The following is a 19,259-nucleotide window of genomic DNA, read 5'->3' as shown; positions in this document are numbered from 1 at the left end:
CTGAAGGTGGATTTCTGGGGGAGAGCAAGAGAAGAGAAGCAGCATGCAGGGAGTTGAAAAAAAAAGTGTGATTCTGTGATTTGAGCATGAAAAAAAGGGGGGGGGGTGTTATTTTAAATGAAGTCTTGTGACTTATTTTCTCCTCTGACCCCTCAGTTCCACAGCTGAAAGAGCCGAGGGATGGAATAAGAAAGTGGCATAAAAATAGCCTTCACTGAGGGAGCCTTGTCCTGTTCCAGAGGAAGTAGATTTTTGAAGGCTTATAACAGTCAAATCAAAACTAAGTTTGAGACTGGCCATTAAATATTCCTAAACTTGCAAAGTGCAGCCCTAAGGAAAAATGTGCTGCACATGAATGAAATAAATACAGCTGTGCACTGGAATAGCCAATAGCTTGCTATGAATCACTGAAAACACTTGGGACTGACAGAAGGGATCCTGCAGAAGGTCTAAAGTTAAGTGGGTTGAAGGAATGGCTACTGCAGACAGCCCTTTGGCTTCTGGCTCTAAAAGAGGACGACACCCTGGAAAGGAAAGTCAAATGGGGAGAGGTGTAGAATTTACTATCCACCTTTTAAGTAGATGCAGGGCCAGCACCAAACCTAGAGAAGTCACAAAAGATAGGGCTATTCATGAAGGAAGCTTGTGCTTCTAGACTGGATGTAGTCCCCGAGCAGCACACCTCCACTGAAGTCATGAACCAGAGATTAGAGCCAGTCATTAATTTTTCAATAAAGTGTTTGTTGAAAAATGCTGACTTGTTGAAACAAACTTTCTGCAGGAAAGCATCTAGTTTTAACAAGAAAAACACACCACACACACACACCTACACTTTAGTCAGGTATGTTTCCCAGATCCAAGACGAAATTTCTGGCCAAAACCAGAGAGATCCATCCACCCTAGAATAGTCAAGAATTCATTGGTTGAGTCACTCACCTGGTATGTTGAACCCCAGATTCAAGTCCCTGTTCTGCCTGATTTGGAGCAGAGCCTTGAACCTGAGTGTGACGTTGCACCCCATAATGCTGTATAGAAATATGCTTATGAGTGCAAATATGACATAACTGTTTTATGCTATATATGCCATGTAACATATCTTTGAAAAGGTTATATTCTACTGCATGTATTCATCCTATTCATATGCATGTATCATTTTTATATCTGAAGTTATGAGCATTGGCTCTATGCTTGTATTTAAAGTGTTTGCTGTAGAAGCACCTAAGGCAGATTTGGTCAACATAGCGTGAAGGGATTATTCAAGTAAATGGAAGTACGTGGCTAACAACGAACCTTGATAGACGCCAATCCACACCTGAACTTTCCTGGGAACGTTCGGGCTAACATGTGGGCAATGGCGTCGACCTGCAGAGCACCAAGTCATGCATGGATATGTGACTTGCCCATGTGACTCCAAAACTCCATCTTGTAGCTGTAATTCCACACAGGGGGAAAGAGAGGTTTCCACCCACAAAAGAGACTAAACCAGCCCGTAGAAACCCCTCCATTTTGTCTTCAGCTGGCCCAAGAGAGAGCATCTCCACTCCAAAGAGATGCCTGAAAGAAACTGGAACGAAGGACGTAACTACAGGGGTGTGAGTGATTGCTGGACCCAGGAAGTCTAGGAGGAAGTCTAGTCTGTAAAAGAAGCTTATTGGAACATCTGAGGGTGAGATTTACCTGCAATTAGTTTGTTACTGTAGTAGACTTAGACCTGCGTGTTTGTTTTATTTTGCTTGGTAATTTACTTAGTTCCGTCTGCCATTACTTGGAACTACTTAAATCCTATTTTTTATATTTAATGAAATCACTTTTTACTTATTAATTAACCCAGAGCAAGTATTAATACCTGGGGTAGCAAACAGCTGTGCATCTCTCTCTCTCTCTGTGTGTTATAGAGGGCGAACAATTTATGAGTTTACCCTGTATAAGCTTTATACAGAGTAAAACGGATTTATTCAGGGTTTGGATCCCATTGGGAACTGGGTATCTGGGTGTTGGAGACAGGAGCACTTCTTAAGCTGTTTTCAGTTAAGCCTGCAGCTTTTGGGGGGATGTGGTTCAGACCAGAGTCTGTGTCTGTAGCAGACTAGAGTGTCTGGCACAACCAGGCAAGGTACTAAAGTCCCAAGCTGCCAGGGAAAACGGGCTCAAGTGGCAGTCCCAAGGGGGTTTCTATGACCCAACCCGTCACGCTGGGCCTCCCACATTTCCAGTTAGTGCCTTAAGCACCAGGCTAGAGGGTCATTTTTTCCTGCTAGAGTTGTTTGGATTATTGGCTGGGGCAAGAGCTGGGTGTCACAAAAATTTCAAGAGATAAGCAGAGTGATAAGCAGAGTGTATGTTGGTGTATCTGCTGAGGCTCTTTTCCTTCTGTTCAGGAAAGTGATGGGTTGCCAAAGGCAGAAGATTCTGCAGCAGTTCAAAGAAGTGGATCAAAAAGGCAGGATATCTGGAGTCCTGAAAGGAGAATGGTATTTGATGAGCTGAGGAACTGCATTGAAACCCACCAAGTGTTAGGGCCAACAGAGCTGAACTAAAGCACTAGTTGCCTCAGCCGTGGTGCACATGGCACTTGCTACCAGGGGCTGTGTCAAGATAAGGGCCAGTAACACCGCACTCCAGAGGCCCCAGGAAAGATTACTACAATTTGTTGTTTGCAGCGTTGTTGTAGCTGTGTCTATTAGATATTAGAGAAGCAAGGTGGGTGAGGTAATCTCTTTTATCGGACCAACTTCTATTGGCGAAAGATCCAAGCTTACACATAGCTCTTCTTCACATCTGGGAAATGAAGTGTTAGTGTCACAGCTAAATACAAGGTGGAACAGATTGTCCAGCAGAGTTCTTTTACTCAAGACAGACTCTTCCCTAGAATTATTACCTAGGTCCCACCTCTTCACACCTATAAAAGAGCACCAGATGCCACTCGGGGTATGTCTACACAGCATTTTGGAGACCACAGAAGCAAGCCTCCCACATTGGGTGAACAGACTTTGGCAAAAAGAGCAGCGTAGACAGCGCTTCAAAGTTGCAGCTAGGTTGGAGCTCAGGTTCTGAAGTCTAGCAAATCTGTTGACCTGGCTTGGGAGGCTCACACTCAGTCTCCAAAATGCTGTGTAGATATAGCCTCATTCTTTCCTTTTCATTCCTAGACTGCTGCTCTGTAAGTGAATGTCTGATGACAGCCCGGAAGAGCTTACTTATGCATCCTATTCTAGCAGGGCCTACTTCCAGGCCCTGTCAGCTTGTGCTGCCTCCTCTGGGACACCTGCAGTCACCCTCAACAGGGACCAGGGATGAGGCTAAACAGTCATACTACATACACAACTACCCACCCATGGCTAAGGACTCACTGCTGGAAGCCCCTACGTCACAAATATGTCAGACTGTGCCTGACAGAACGCCTTTCTGCTGGGGCTTGTCACTGGGCAAGTACACCTGTCACCCTGGGGGTGTGACAAGGGTGTGGTAGTCCCACGGTTAAGTCAATATGGCTAACCTCAGCCTCAGGGCTGCACGGCCCAATGACTGACATTAATAGGACTCGCCTTGTCTGCAGGGAAGTGCAGCCTAATGGCCAGAGTCAATAGGACTTCCCTCAGATGCAGGGAAGCACGGCCTCATCTGATAGCCAGAGTCAACAGGAGGGTGTTTGGTGGGCCGCCCCCAAAAAGGGGTGGCCGGGATAGGGGGACCCAGGCTCTCCCTGCTCCACTAGGTCCCAGTCCAGGACCCTGGCAGTAGCGAATGGGTTCGCCACCAAGTCGGCAGGGAATTTGCTCACAACATGCCGACTGCTGCAGGGACACTGAACGTAAGAATGGGCATACTGGGTCAGATCAAAGGTCCAACCAGCTCAGTATCCTGTCTACCAACAGTGGCCAACGCCAGGTGCCTCAGAGGGAGTGAACCTAACAGGTAATGATTAGTGATCTGTCTCCTGCCATCCATCTCCACCCTCTGACAAGAAGAGACTAGGGACACCATTCCTTACCCATCCTGGCTAATAGCCATTAATGGACTTAACTGGATAAATTCCTGGAGGTTCTCTTTTAAACCCTGTTATAGTCCTAGCCTTCACAACCTCCTGGGCAAGGAGTTCCACAGGTTGACTGTGCACTGAGTAAAGAAGAACTTCCTTTTATATGTTTTAAACCTGTAACCCATTAATTTCATTTGGTGGCCCCTAGTTCTTATATTATGGGAGCAAGTAAATAACTTTTCCTTATTCACTTTCTCCACACCACTCATGATCATATCCCCCCTTAGTCTCCTCTTTTCCAAGTTGAAAAGTCCTAGCCCCTTTAATCTCTCCTCCTATGGGACCCGTTCCAAACCCCTAATCATTTTAGTTGCCCTTTTCTGAACCTTTTCTAATGTCAGTATATATTTTTTGATATGAGGGGACCACATCTGTACGCAGTATTCAAGATGTGGGCGTACCATGGATTTATAGAAGGGCAATAAGATATTCTCCATCTTATTCTCTATCCTTTTTTTAAATGATTCCTAACATCCCATTTGATTTTTTGACAGCTGCTGCACACTGCATGGATGCCTTCAGAGAACTATCCACGATGACCCCAAGATCTTTCTCTTGATTAGTTGTAGCTAAGTTAGCCCCCCATCATATTGTAAGTATAATTGGGGTTATTTTTTCCCAATGTGCATTACTTTACATTTATCCACATTAAATTTCATTTGTCATTTTGTTGCCCCATCAGTCACTTAGTTTTGTGAGATCTTTTTGAAATTCTTCACAGACTGGCTAGTCCCTCCCTGAGCTACTTCCTACCGTGACTCCTGCAGTTGAAGTCGGGGTGTTTTCGGAGTCTTTGGGCTCCTCGGGTGGCAACTGCAAGCTCCTTGGGGGATCCGCAGGTACCGGGCACTTGCCTAGGCCTCAGCATCTCCTGCTCCAGCAGTCCAGGATCCTGGCTGCTCCTTGGATGGAGACAGCGAGATACGTCCTTCGTCCTCACCAGTCAGCCCAGACTGAGGTAGGCTGCTCCCTTTTATACTGCAGCTGCAGTTGGAGCATGCCCAACAGGATCCAGGGGCCATGGTTTCCTCTCCTAAGAGTGCTGCCTTAAACCCTTCTGCTCCAGTGCAGGGGTAGTACACCCCCCGTCACAGGGCTGGACTCCCCATAGAAGTCAACCCTAGCACTGTCCTCAAGCATCTGACAGATCTATGCAAAGCCAAGCCTATTAGCCCTTATACAGTATTGCAATTTGGAGTGGGGGAGGGGTCTTCGTATTTGTTATTTCTTAATGATTCCAGGAGTTGGGACTTTAAAAAAAATAGGCAAGTAGAGATTATCACATAAATAAAGTTTCTAATCCCCATGGTTTCAGAGAAAAGCTTGGAAATGTGACCCTTGAAAGCTCAAAAGCCAGAGTCAGATAAAGAGCCCAAAATTATTTTTTTTGTTTACAGCTCATGATTTAAACCAATTTATTTTTTGACTATGTGGGGTTGGCAGCACTACGTTACGCCAGTCCTTCACTGGACAGTCCAAGTAAGAGAGCCTTTTCCAGTGTTCCATTATGCAAATGAGACCCCTCACTTATACTAGAGGGGAGCATGGAATGCACTTGGCTTGGAATTTCAACTGCCCTAATAATTTTTCTTGCTTACTCTAACTCCAGGAAAATTGATGTATGGGGAGATGAAACTGTAAGAAGGAGTGGAGCCTTTCCAGCAGTTTTCCAAGCCAGGCTCAAACTCTGAAGTCACTTACAGATTAGAAAAAGGATTGATTCTGAGATTTCTAAGGGTCTAGAGGAATTTGTTAGAAAAAAAGTTACCACCAATTTGTAAACATAATTTGAATCTGCTCAAGGTGGATAAAAATCACTGATATTTTTAAATAAAAATCAGATTTTTTGATAATGCTTTTTGAGGGGAAAAACCTATCTAAAGATACATTATAGCTCAAAGATCTCTCATCATGGAATAGTTATTATAAATTTTAATTCTACAGTATGAGACAATATATGCATGTAATGTTTAAGAAAAGTTTTGTAAATGAGTTCCAATAGTTCATGGATTAGGGACCTAATCTAGGTTAAATCTATCTACCCACCCAATGGGACTCAGTGCTAAGTCTAGAAGATACTATCAGAGATGCTTAGTTTTGCAGTTCTCAAACTGTGGATTCGTGTCTCCAGACATAACATGCTGGTTAACAACAAAAATGTTTTAAAATAAATTAATATATAGAGGTGAGAAATAACAGACCTCAACCTTATTGTCCCTCTGCAAATTTGTGTACACGGAGTCAATCCCTTACCTCTCTCTAAAAGTGCAAAGTTTAAAAAAGTTCAATGAATAGAAGAAGATTGTTGGGGATGGGATAGATCTGGACAAGGAGAAGAAGTCTGGAGATAAATGTCAGAAGGGAGGGACAGGCAGTAGAAACAAAAGTGAATCTGTTTGAGCAGCACATTCCAGAAGTCTTGAGGTCTTTCTGAGTGTAGCCTTCATTGATTTGAGATCTACCATACCATTCTCTCAGTAGAAGGGAAAACCTTCTATGGCAGTAGGCCATAAAAGAGACCCAGTTTGGGTCCCACCTATCCTCTGAGTTGTGAAGAATATGTATTAAGATTATAACAACCAACAAGAATGCACTTTTATGTAGAAATCCATGATTCAATTGAGTCTGAGCAGTGATTTAAATCATGATTTAAATCAAATCCACCCTGAACCTGCTGAATTAAAAAATGATGGTTACCAAGTTGAATTTTCAAGTTTAGACCCTCAAACTTGCAAATAAATATAGCCTTTATACACACACAGCTTGGTAACAACCATATTTGGATTCAGAACACCCTAGTTATCTTAAAAGTTGTTAACAAGTCTTCCTAACAAAACAAATGCCTCTTACTGTTAACTTTTCTGAAACCCCAACTAGTTTATTTGGTTCTCAACAGTACATTACACATGACACTCAAGCACAAAAACACCCACATACAAAAGCCTAACCCATATTAGTTTGCAGTGAAATGAAAGGCAATCTACTTTAGCAGTCTCCTACATGCTTCCTGCCAGTTTTGTTACCAAAAATGTTGCTGTCTCTAGTATTTTGCCTAAGAATAGCAACAGGAGAAGGTCACAGCACCACAGATTTACTGCTCAAGAAAACAGAATATTCAGTACTGTTAATAAAGTTCACATTCTGGATCTTCAAGCAATTTTCATCCCTGAATTATTGTTGCAAATTGACTAAATACTATCAAGTTGTTCTACGAGAGCGATATGGAGTATGCTGAAATACTCAAATGAAGTCCTCAAAGAACAGGAGAGGATTTTCTTTGTACTGAGTAACAGTTTTTTGTTTTGTTTTTTTTAAACACAGAAGCTATAGGTTTGCATGGCAAGGTAGGGGAAGAATGTGCATGCCCTATACTGAAAGCCCCTTTGGGCCCAAACCTTTCAGAAGGGTCATACAACAGTTCCTCCTTGTGAAAAGCATAAGTATTCTTCTATGAGTGAAGTCATCTACAGTAGAACCTCAAAGTTACAAACACCAGAGCTACGAATTGACCATCCAACCACACCCATCACTTGGAAACAGAAGTACACAATCAGACAGCAGCAGAGGAAAATAAGTAAAAAGGAAATACAGTACCGTGTTAAACAAACTACTAAAAAAAGGAAAAGCAGCATTTTTCTTCTGCATAGTTAAGTATCAAAGCTGTAGTAAGTCAATGTTCTGCTGTAAACTTTTGAAAGAACAACCATAACGTTTTGCTCAGAATTACAAACATTTCAGTTACAAACAACCTCCATTCCTGAGGTGTTCATAACTGAGGTTTTACTGTACACGGCTTCTTTACTGCCTGGGGCAAACTCTCACTTTAAAAAAAAAAAAAAAAGTACTTTTTCCATTGAATCCTCCTTCTACCACCCACTTAATGCCCCTTGGGAACTTGTCTTGAAGACCACCACTATGCAGAGCAATGTGCAAGTAGATCAAGCTAATGAACTATCATTGCTTGTAGAAGATACGGGTCTGTCATACTGTGCAAGTATGCAATGCCTTCCCTTCTGTGCTCATTCACAAAGGATACCAGCTATAGGACTTATTTAGATTCACCTTTGGAGTTTAAGTGTAAAAGAAAGCATACCTTCAGAAGGGTGTACAATTAAAATTAAAAACAAAATACATCCTAGATTATCCACACAAAATACATCCTAGACAAATTCATTAAGTAGTGTGCAGACTGTAGGCCAAGAGGTCAAATTAAGTAAACAGAGAATGTTTGTTCGTCCCAACCCAACCCCACCCCAGACTAACAGGAAGGCGGATGTCAGCTTTGCTGACTTCTCTATTCTATTAAGAAAGAGAACATTTCACACGATCCTGTGTGGTTAATGAACCTATGCCTGGATGACCCCACTTTTGAGCATAGTCTATCAGATTCCTTCAGAAGGTATCAATGAGAAACAGCAAGTTTATGAGCTTTTCTGCTAACTTGATAGGGTGGGCAAAGTTCAGGATATTTCACTTGTTCTAGGGATGAGTGACCTAGCAGAAAGGCCTGATGGATAAATTAATTGATTGATGGATAAAATTAAGTTAGAGTTATACACTGTGGAATTTAAAAATAAAAAGAAGAGCCACTATCTCTACATTTGAGCTTGCCATATTCAAAGCTTAACATTTCAGACGGAGGGGGTCAAGTTTTAGGAGAACCTCAGAGGCTTGATGAGCCAGTACTCTTCCCCCCCCCACCCCCCGGCTCTTTTTTTCCTTTAATTAAAGCTTAAAACTCTAGCCCCTGTGGTCATGAGTAACACTCAAATATGTGAGCTACGGGGTATGTCTACACTAGAAATGCTAAAGCAGCACAGCTGCAGTGTAGACCCTAACTACAGTGACAGAAGGAGTTCTGCTGCTGCTGCAGTAAATCCACCTCTCTGAAAGGCAATAGCTAGGCCGGTGGAAGAATTGGGGGGGGGCTTAGGTTAGCTTAATTACATCTCTTAGAGCAGAGGTGAGCAAACTACGGCCCACGTGTGTGGGACCCTCCTGCCTGGCCTCTGAGCACCTGGCCCGGGAGGCTAGTCCCCCGCCCCGCCCCTGCTGTTCCCCCCTCCCCTGCAAGCCTTAAAGCCAGGTTTACACTATACATTATCTCCTTGGCATAGTGTCAATTAGGAATGAAAAAGTATGCGCAGACAGCTTATATGACCAAAAGATTGCTTCTGCTGATATAGCTTATGTCATTCGGGGAGATGGGTTAACTACACTAGCAAAGTAACTCCTTTTGCCAGTATAAGCTGCATCTCCACTAGGAGGCTTTGTAGAGTAGATTAGCATTAAGTGTTGATCAGCTATGAAATACTGTAGCTAATTTCAACATACCCAAGAAAGGAGAGGGCTAGTCACACAATTTTCACAAGCTAGTGTGACTCGTGTTTCATGACACCTCAAGGGGCAGAACTTGGGAAAAATACCACTACTCAATCTCCTCTTTGATCCTGTGTAAAGAGAATAAAGTTTTTGTACTTTGAATATTTTCAAAGAGTCAACCAAAGAAGTGTTAATTGATTTTGTTTAAACTTAAGTTCTTTAGCTTCAGGTAGAGACCAAGAATGAAAGCCTTCAGTCCAAATTTTAGTTAAGTAAAATAAAAGGTGGTGGTGGTGGGAGGTAAAATGGAATACCTGAACTAAAGTCAACATTAACAATGCTGTACAACTCAGTAAGAGGTCTTTGGACTACAGTAATGAGCTACATATCTCAACTTCATATGGTGCCATGCAAGCCAAATACTATTTCAGCAATAGAAGCACAGTGTCACACACAAAGAAGTTACCAATGCAACCACACTGGACAAGCTGAAGAGGATTTAAAGAAGAACAAACATTATTGAATGTGGAAAAATACAGAGATAACTAGACAATTTGGCTATTTGCTTAGTCTGGAGTTATTTGAACGGATTCTTATAATGGAGAATTTTAGAATAATGAGGCCGGAGTAAGAAGATTTAGCAAGAAAGTTTTGGCTAGATACCAGCAAAATAAGCTTCTTAACATATGGGTAATTAGAGGGACTTGTCTCCAAAAGGAAGTACTGAAAACCTAATTCCTACAGATGGGTACAGTACTGTGTTAAAAAAAAAAAAAAGTCAGAGGATGAGTTAGATGGCCTGTCTTCTCCTGCTTAGCTTTCTTTAATTTGGGAGGAGTGGAAAATTTGGCAGCGCCTTTCCCACATCCATGGTAACTTCTAGACTTGTTCAACATACATGCAAAAATATGTTCATGCCAACAAGAACTGCAACGGTTGTGCCACAGCAGTAGTTTCCGTCACCACATCTGTACTCTTAAAAAAAAAAAAGGGGGGGACCTAATCTGGGTGCATATTTTTGAGTATGCCCTGAACTCAGCTACCTAACACCATAAGATCAAGAGTAAAATTTTCAATAGCCATTTCCCAAGGGAATTTCAGAGACAAGTCATTTTTGAAAGTGGGACTCCGGCTCCCAAATAACTGAGAAGCTTTTGTAACCATTTTATCTGAAAACTATACAGCACTGGGCCCAAATAGACACCTGAAGATAGAGCAATGCCACAGACAAGGATTGAACAGGGAGGAGAAACAGGGATATTCACCTTTACTGTAAAATAGCTCGCTCCTCAAGAGAAACCCACTAGAAGTTACAGAAACAAGTTTTACATTTGTGAAGATGATTCCATGGACCCTCTTCCTACAAGCAGCACCTACACCATATGCTAAGTAATGGAATCTTTAAAGCTTTAAGAGATGCACATTGTATAGCTACTTAGACAAAAATTCCCTCAACATTAAAACTGTAACACTAATAATGCTGAAGAAAACCCTAAAAGCAGTCCCCAGAAGCAACACTGCCTTCATTTCAGACAAGAAAACGAACAAGAACTCTGTTTTAGTCTAGCAAAAACACAACAAAAAACATCCACAGTTTAATCCTTTCTTCAGTCTTACTCAGTGGTGTGTCACTTAGACTTTGTGGCAGAAATCTATACAATTTAATTTCCTTTATCAATTTTAGATTTGCTGTATTTCAATTTTGCTATTGTATTCTTGTATTGTACAATCCTTCTTGTATTTTGAGACAGGTATGCCAGGTACACTTATTTATCCTCTGCTACACCAGAAGTATTTCTGTCATGTCTGCTCTCTAAACTAAGCAGTTTCAGTGTTTCATATGAAACTTTTATAGAAAGATCATAGGTTTCCTACTGCTCAGTCACGTGACAGTTTCCCAAGAGCCAAACTGACCAACATGACTGAAGACTAGGCAGTAATTCTTAGCCTCTAGAAAGATGTAATTAAATCCTGTAGGGAGGTACAGGACACCACCCCTGATGGTGATGTACCAGATTTGTACAAAGTCTTCCTCAAAAAAGAAATATATATATAACCTAATGTACATATTAACATGCTGTATCTATACATGTATTACACAGTTGCCTAGGTGAAGATTCATCTCCTAACCCCAACAGAGCACTACCTCATGTAATATGAAACAAGCTACAGACCGCACTCAAAAGCTTTCTCTACATTCAGTAAAAAAACTAGACAGGTTAAAATGAACAACACATCAGGCTGAAGCGTTCAGCATATGTGATTCAAAGATCACTAACACAGATTAATGGACACGAAATTGATAAGATGAAGAATTCCCCATTTGTCATTTCTGCTCCAGTACCTTATCATCTAAGCAGAACTTCCCTGGCTACCAAAGGGCATGGTATGCTTGGGCATATTCTTATGAAGGACTAGAAGATATGGTAAGACACTTCACTAGTTTGGTTATTTCAAGACCACTTCAGCAACTGCAACAAGTCAATCATCTCTAAAAACAAACCATGAAAGCAATTGCAAATCCACAGATAAATTACTTATTTAGTATGCTGCCGCCACGTAAGTTTCCACCTATTTACTTTAAGACACTTCTTCAAAGTGATCAGAACCTCTCTCTAGGAAGGAGAACAGTGGGAGTTAAGACAAAGTTCAAAAGATTCTAAGTTTGTAAGAAAAAAAGGTGTCTACAAGCCAAAGGCAAAAAGTATGGAGGGGGGGGGGGGGGAAGAGATGCCCTGACCACTGATAAGCAAGAGTAATGAAAGTAGTCCAGCTCCCTCATCCCTAACTCAAACTCCATTCACTGCAAGAGACTCCTGCCATAGAACTGTCCCAAAACAGAACTGGAGGACTCCAACCACCTCTGGTTAACAAAACAACCTGATAAGTCTATCCACATATCCAGCTAGTGAATGCAGTCCTTATGAAAGGAGAGAGGCTGATAGCCATAGGAAGAAAGAATATGCACACTCACTAAGTAGTTCAGTAATGGCAGCAGTTCAAGCTTCCCCAAGCTGCTCATGTGTTCTCACTTGGAATAGTAGGAATCAACCATGCTAAAAAAAATTTAAAAAAATAAAATAAAAATAAAAAAAATCCTGAACTCTTACCACAAAAACTTAATAGTGGTTTGTGGGTATGAACACCCCTCCATTAGGAGCTAAATGGAGAAAAAATTCATGGCAAATTTCAAGTTCTTCAAATTAAAAAAAAAAAAAAAAAAAAAGCTTTACAATTCTGAAGTCAGAAAACAAAGGCCACATTTTAAAGCTCAGGTGTTTTAAGTCTGGGCACCTAGTTTTATATTTAAGCAGTACCCTTATATTTAGAGTCTAGGGTACCCACAACTTCCAGTTAAGTCACTGGGAGTTGCAGGTGTTCTTCTCTGGACAGCAAACCACTTGATAATTAAGTACTTAAACATATGTTTGAGGTAGTTGGCATTAGGCTCTTTCTTTGACCTGGCTTCCTTGAATATATGCATAACATGTATATATGTAAACCCACCACCACCACCAGAACAGACACTCCATTGCACACATTTCTACCACTGGGGAGATGAGTGAACAACACATGACAGACGCTAATCACATCATTTAATGCACTAATGGAAGGCATTCAAATACTACAGTAAAAATAAAAGGAGTACTTGTGGCACCTTAGAGACTAACCAATTTATTTGAGCATAAGCTTTCGTGAGCTACAGCTCACTTCATTGGATGCATATGCTCAAATAAATTGGTTAGTCTCTAAGGTGCCACAAGTACTCCTTTTATTTTTGCGAATACAGACTAACATGGCTGCTACTCTGAAACCTGTCAGATACTACAGTGATGAGCACCATATAACAATCTGAGCAGAATAATCTGAGTTTGAGTTGACCAAAATTTCCTAAGATCACTTTCAAAAAACAAACAAAAAAAACCAAACAATCTACATAGATTTCTAATATTAAACAAATATCAGAGTATGAGAAGTCTGTTTCCCCAAAGTAAATGCACCAAATGGAAAACATATAATTAATGCATCAATTACATTACCTGTATATAGCAAATGAGTCTCTAGTTTAATCAAAATAGACAATTGCTCATTCTTTTACATATTACAAAATGTTTTCAATAATTGTTCTCACTAAACTAGCAAATTAATCTTAGGGCATCAAAAGGAAGAGTTACAATAAGATTTTTCATTGGTGATACCTTTTTTTTCCCCTTTTTCAGTCTGAAGAGTCTATAGTGGGTTGATCAAATTCATATTTGAATTGTGTCCAATTAACTTCTCAAGAAACAGTAATTTCTCAGTATTTTAAAATATGAATATGTTGATATAGTAATATAAGAAAATTATACACCAAGATTTACAATTTCTTGTTTATGTGCTAAAAGGCCATAAACAGACTAATGTTATCATTTACAGAGGATGCAAGAAATTACTCTCCATAAGACATTTTTGTCCAAAGGTTAAATTTAGATACCTGGTCCCTTTCTGAAATACATACAGAATTCTCATTTTCTTCCCCTAGGCTTTGCTTTCATTAGGAAAAATAGCATTAACTAACATGCATTAACCTCAACTTAAAAAGTGTGATTTTTAAATTTAAACCAGCAAAAATAGTGGTGCCTTGAGGTAACAGGTTATTTTCACACTATGCTGATGTATTGGTTCAGCACAAATTCATACAGAAGAATCCACTTCCTAAAGTACCAATACTACTGGTAGCAGCACACTTCAGGATTAGAGGCAAGTTCTGAATATAGATTCCTCCATTGGAAGAGACACCACAAAACTACTCTGTCCCACCAAAAGTGCAGATCACATTGATTCTGTGTTTTTGAGAAAATGACATCAACTGAAGTAGCTGTAATTGCAGCAGGTATAAACAACATCAGTCTCTGAAGAGAACCGTAGGATCCTGAAAACATTAACTTTTTCTATGTCAGAAAGGGTCTATGTCAGCTTTGTCTCAGCTAAGCCATTTATGAAGCCACACAAAAAAATTCTACACTTATAGTTGTAACCAGTAGGGGTCATTTCAGTGTAAAAATTGCAATGAAAGGGACAGAAAAAAAGTAAAGATATCAGTTTCTATTCACATAGTTATATACACTGTTTCCTTAGCTAGTGAATTTCACTTTTATTCAAGCACATCTGTTATAGAAGAGCTGCATGCACTGCAATAAACATGACATACAGTAATAATTTTTTTATCCCGTTAGTCTGTGAAGAGAATATTACATATAGTGTTAAAAGCTAGCAATAAGGCAGACAACCTACCCTGTCATACTTCTACCTGCAAGCTATAGATCTAAACTGTCTGATTAGTTGAAAATAAATCCTTTTATTGGTTTAGAGATAAAACATTCAAATTTCTTCCACCCCAAACAATAAAATTAGGCCAGTTACATACCAAACAGTTTCATAGTTTAAGAAAATTATAGGTAGAACCTTACATAAACCAACATTTATCCTAGTAATATCTTCTAGATTTGGTAACAGTTTAAGCAGTTGTTTCTTTATTTGAGAATAATAGCGCCTAAATTATCTCCTTGATGATTGCTACAGGAACAACTGGAACTAGTTTCTAGCAACAGAGCACTGATTGAAATATAATCTTGCCAACAGAAGCTTCATACCATTTTTAAGAGAGTATATGGGAGGTTACTAGTTGAAATCATGCAAAGTTCATATTGCATCACTTCAAAAAGAATGAAATGTGTCTAAACTGCCAGAGAAGTCCACATTGTGATACATGAAGAGAGCTGGCTTGTCAAGACATTTAATTATTGTAGGCTTTCATTATTCCACTCTCCAGATCAAGCTATGTTTATACTTAGAACATGCAAGCAGAGGAACCATTATCCAAACAACTGAAAGATATTTTAATCATGATATCTTTCTATATATGTATATTTGTTTTAAATCCAATTTGTTTCTATGTATGTGGGAAAGAAAAACCAATGCAACACAGAATGAATCAAGGAAGCCTCTTGAAAAATTAGTTCAGAACTATATATTAATTCATTAAAATACTCAACCCAGTTCTGCTTTCTTCACTTCAGCCACGCCTATGCAACCCCACTGAACGAATCCTGGGGGAAGAATGTTATTCTATTTGTTTTTGTATAGCAGGACACACCAACTTCCCTCATATTTTTATGTTGTGGTTTACAGTTAACTTGTGGATCATATCAGTTATAAACTAGTACTGGATACTAAAATGATATGTTTACCAGCAACGAACATATTGAGAAGAATGGCAGTTTTGTCAGGATGGTAGTTTTATTTTAATGGGTTTTTGTGTTGTTTTCAAACAGCTTTTGGAGGAGTGCCTCCTCCTCAAAAGATATTTCCGAACTCTTTACTGCCCTCTAGCCTTAAAGCAAAGAACACCCGCTCCTCTTACTTTCCAGAATTGTCCAGTCGGTCTTTAAAAAACCCACCAAATAAAACTATGCATTTTCCACATTGAACTATTCCTAATCTCTTACCATCACGATGTATTTTACTTTCTTACGTTTTAAGCTTTCCCTTCCTCAGCAACCTGACAAATGAGAGACTCCAGGACTCCTTCCTGCCACTTGTAAGCAAGCAAACTACAGGGGAAAATATCCCTGCATTTCCTCTATCTAGTCATGTTCACCACATATGAAGCAGGAAAAGTGAGACTGGCGGGTTGGAGAAGAGTTACTGCCATACGGATTTTTCCTTTGTAGGAGAAGGGGAAAAGACGCATTTCATCATTGGGGGGGGGGGGGAGGTGTTAAGTGACAGGAACAGGAAGGAGAAGTTTGCCACAGACGATCAGCCTTTGTGTTTCCTTCCACAGAAGGAATCCGGAATAAGCATCACGTGTATTATTTATCTGTTTATTGCATGAGGGCAAACTGCCAGGCTGTTGTTCCAAGCGCTTTAAATCTTATCAAGCAATTTGGCAGGGACATCAGTAGTTGGCCGAATTGATTGATACTAGTTAACATGATCTACTAATGAAAAGGGATTCGAGATTGCAACCGTTTTGGAATGCATAACAAACTACTTCAAACTACCAAACTTAAATCAACGTTTCAAAACATGGGTTTTCCTCAGCAGCATTCAGTTAAATCCTGTCCGAAAGTTAGCGTGAAGGCAAAAAAAGTTAGTTGCTACCACAACACGATTACTACTGGTCTAATTTTCCTCTCCAGATTGCGAGAACCAGACAGTCTCACGTAAGAAGAAATGGTATGGCTGGCAGGAGCAGAACCATGACTAATGCTGAAGAAAGCAACAAGGCTAACAGAAAGAGAAAACCTAGGCTACTACCTGATACCAAACGCTGCCAGGAGGGAAGAGCTCGGTCCCGGTGCCCCACCAAAACAATTAGTGAATTCCTCATTCAAATTTAAACAATCGCAATTGATTTTTAGACAAACGCAGGCGAGGGAATAAGTGTAACAACTCCCAAGAGCTGCAAATAAATACAAAAGAGGGCACCTGCCCATGATCAGTGGAAGGGTTGGGAAATAATCATGTGTTGCTCCCGTTCGAGCTGCACGGAGATTTAATTGGGAGGGGGAAGGGAAGAGGAGCAGAAAAGCCCAGGCAAACTCCATCGAGAACAAGGTCCCACCAGCCAGCCTTATATGCTCGTACAGAGTCGTCGCCCCACGACTCCCCCGGGCCAGAGCTGACACCTAGCAGACAGACATGCTCCTATTCAAAGCAATTCGCATTTAAAGCCCCCGCAGCTCACACCGACTCTGCACTGGACGAGTGGGGGGGAAGCAATCCAGTCAGAAAGCGACGGGACCCCTTTGGCCAGCCCTTCAGCTGGGGAACGAGGGGGGCCGCAGCGACCCTTGCGCTCCCGGCAAAGGAGCTAAAACTTCACAGAGAGAGAGAGGGGAGCGGGGAGGCACCGGGCAGGGCGAGCCCGGCGGCGGGGCTAGGGCAGCCCTGACAGGAGCCGGGAAGGGGCCGCGCTGCCCTTACCTTCGCAGACGCCCACTTCGTACTCGGTGATGGAGTCCCCGTTGAGCGGCGGCCGGATGACACAGCGCAGCCCGCGGTCGCAGGCTCCGTGCAGCCCGTAGACGCCCCCGCAGCTCTCGTTGCGCTGCCGGGCGCACATGAAACAGCAGCCGCAGATGCCCAGCACGATGCTGCCGGGGCAGCTCTTGGGCTCCTCGCACTTGGACTCGTCGCAGGGGAGGCAGACGAGCGCCCGGGTCCCGGACTCGCCCAGCAGCACCAGGAGCAGCCACCCCGCCCCCAGGTGCCAGCCGCCGCCGCCGCCCGGGCGCCTCCTCCCCGCCAAGACCGCTGCCAGGTACATCCCGGCCGCCGCAGCCCGGCCCGGCCCGGGGGAGCCGCGCAGAAGCCCCCGCGCTAGGTCACGGATCCCAGAGTCCGGCCCGAACCAGCCCAGCGCCGGCTCCTGTCCGCCGCCCCCGCCTCCGGCCCCCGGAGAAAAGTTTCCTCTCTGCGGCGCCAGCCAAACTTCTGCTCCAAACGGCGGCGGCTCCGCCCGCTCCCCTCCGGGAGGCAGCGTCCGTCCGTCCCTCGCTTCCCCACTGCGGGCTCCGCGGCTTCCCCTGCGCCGCCGGCTCCTCGCTCGCTTAGCTGCGGGCGCGCTGGGCGGCTGCTGTGGCTGCGGCGGGTCCTGGCGGAGCGAGTGCGGCGGTGGCGCTTGGCTCTACCCCGCTCGGTGCCTGAGCCCGGACTCCAGCCTTCGCCTGCCTGCGACTCTCCCAGCTCTGCACGCGACCCCGCCCCGTTCCCCATTGGGCGGCGATCGCGATCGCCCCGCCCCGCCTCTCCGTCCGCCGAGCTCATTGGCTAACTGACTCGAGGGCTCCACCGCCTTCTCCTCCTCCTCAGCCCCAGCTCGGGGAGCTAGAGGCGCAGCGGCAGCCGCCTGGGCCCCACCGCGGCGGCCGTCTCCCTCCGCCCTTGCCTCGCCCGGGTGGAGGCGGAGCGGAGCGAGGCCGGGGTGGGCCCATCCGTGTCGCCGTGCGAGCCGGAGCTCCGTGCCCGTGGGGCCCCGCCCGGGCCGAGAAGGCAGCAGCCTGGAGCCGGGACAGGCAGCGCTCCGCGCCCGGGCGGAGCTCAGGGAGCCTCCTCCTCTTCCCGGGGGTACAGGACCCGGGACAAGACTCTCCCCCTTTGCTGGCTCAGTGGCTCTCCTCAGCCCAGGCCCACGGAGCCCCGAGCGTGGGGGTATTGCTGGGCTCCCAGCAACGCACCGAGGAGCGGCTCCTGCCCGCAGGACTGAGGCGGAGGTGCCCGGCGCGGTGCTGCGATTTAAGCTTTTCTGGCTTCCTACAGGGATGAGCGTGATATAAACATCTGGCGAGCTGGGAAGCGTAACAGCGCTGACAACACCTCGCCAAAAGGCCTGGGTGCTCTCCCATCCCGGGCAGGAGATGAATCCCGGTCTTTTCTCCCCCCCCCCCCTCCCACCCAGGGAAAAGCCTCCATTACTCCCATCAGTTTAAAACCCTGAGCTTTTCACTTCCACTTACAAACAACACGAGAAACCCAGAGCTTACAGCTTGTGTGTAAAGCGTAGCGCTTAAAAATGTAGACCCCAGGCATGTTATCGGTCTCCCCTGGAGCAAAAATATTAAGCTTTCCCACTTATCAGTAAATCTCCCTGTCAAACGGCTGCCCTTCCCTGACTGAAAACAGAAGAGCATTCCTCAAAAGAAACACAGGGATATGAAATAATTAAGCAGGAGACCGAGTATGTGGGAGCGAGGGACTCATTGAATTAAATTGCTGAACTACATCCCAGTGGAGGAACAGAGAACATTGAGTAATAGAGGTGGGAATTACAAATAAATAAATAAATAGTTTGCTTTGCTCTCAGTAAAGTGTAGGGAAAGTAGCCAGCTAACTGACAAGCCAGGAAACCCTT

The 19,259-nt window shown here is 43.4% G+C and overlaps 1 protein-coding gene across 6 annotated transcripts in view; it reads right to left on the bottom strand.

Annotated features, from left to right (window-relative positions):
* CRIM1 (cysteine rich transmembrane BMP regulator 1) overlaps positions 1 to 18,096 on the bottom strand; it is a 306,847-nt gene extending 288,751 nt beyond the window's left edge. For 4 of the 6 annotated variants that reach the window (XM_037895409.2, XM_037895413.2, XM_037895412.2 and 1 more), the window contains exon 1: positions 17,333 to 18,095. In XM_037895409.2, the coding sequence (XP_037751337.1) occupies positions 17,333 to 17,675 (343 nt within the window). In that variant the 5' untranslated portion in view covers positions 17,676 to 18,095. Of the gene's footprint in view, positions 1 to 17,332 lie in introns of all 6 variants that reach the window. The other 2 variants (XM_037895411.2, XM_037895410.2) reach the window with 1 other exon arrangement.
* Positions 18,097 to 19,259: the final 1,163 nt, after the last annotated feature.

This window comes from Chelonia mydas, chromosome 3, assembly GCF_015237465.2.
Source record: "Chelonia mydas isolate rCheMyd1 chromosome 3, rCheMyd1.pri.v2, whole genome shotgun sequence".
NCBI classification, from domain to species: Eukaryota; Metazoa; Chordata; order Testudines; family Cheloniidae; genus Chelonia; species Chelonia mydas.
This window is presented reverse-complemented; position numbering and strand designations above follow the sequence as displayed.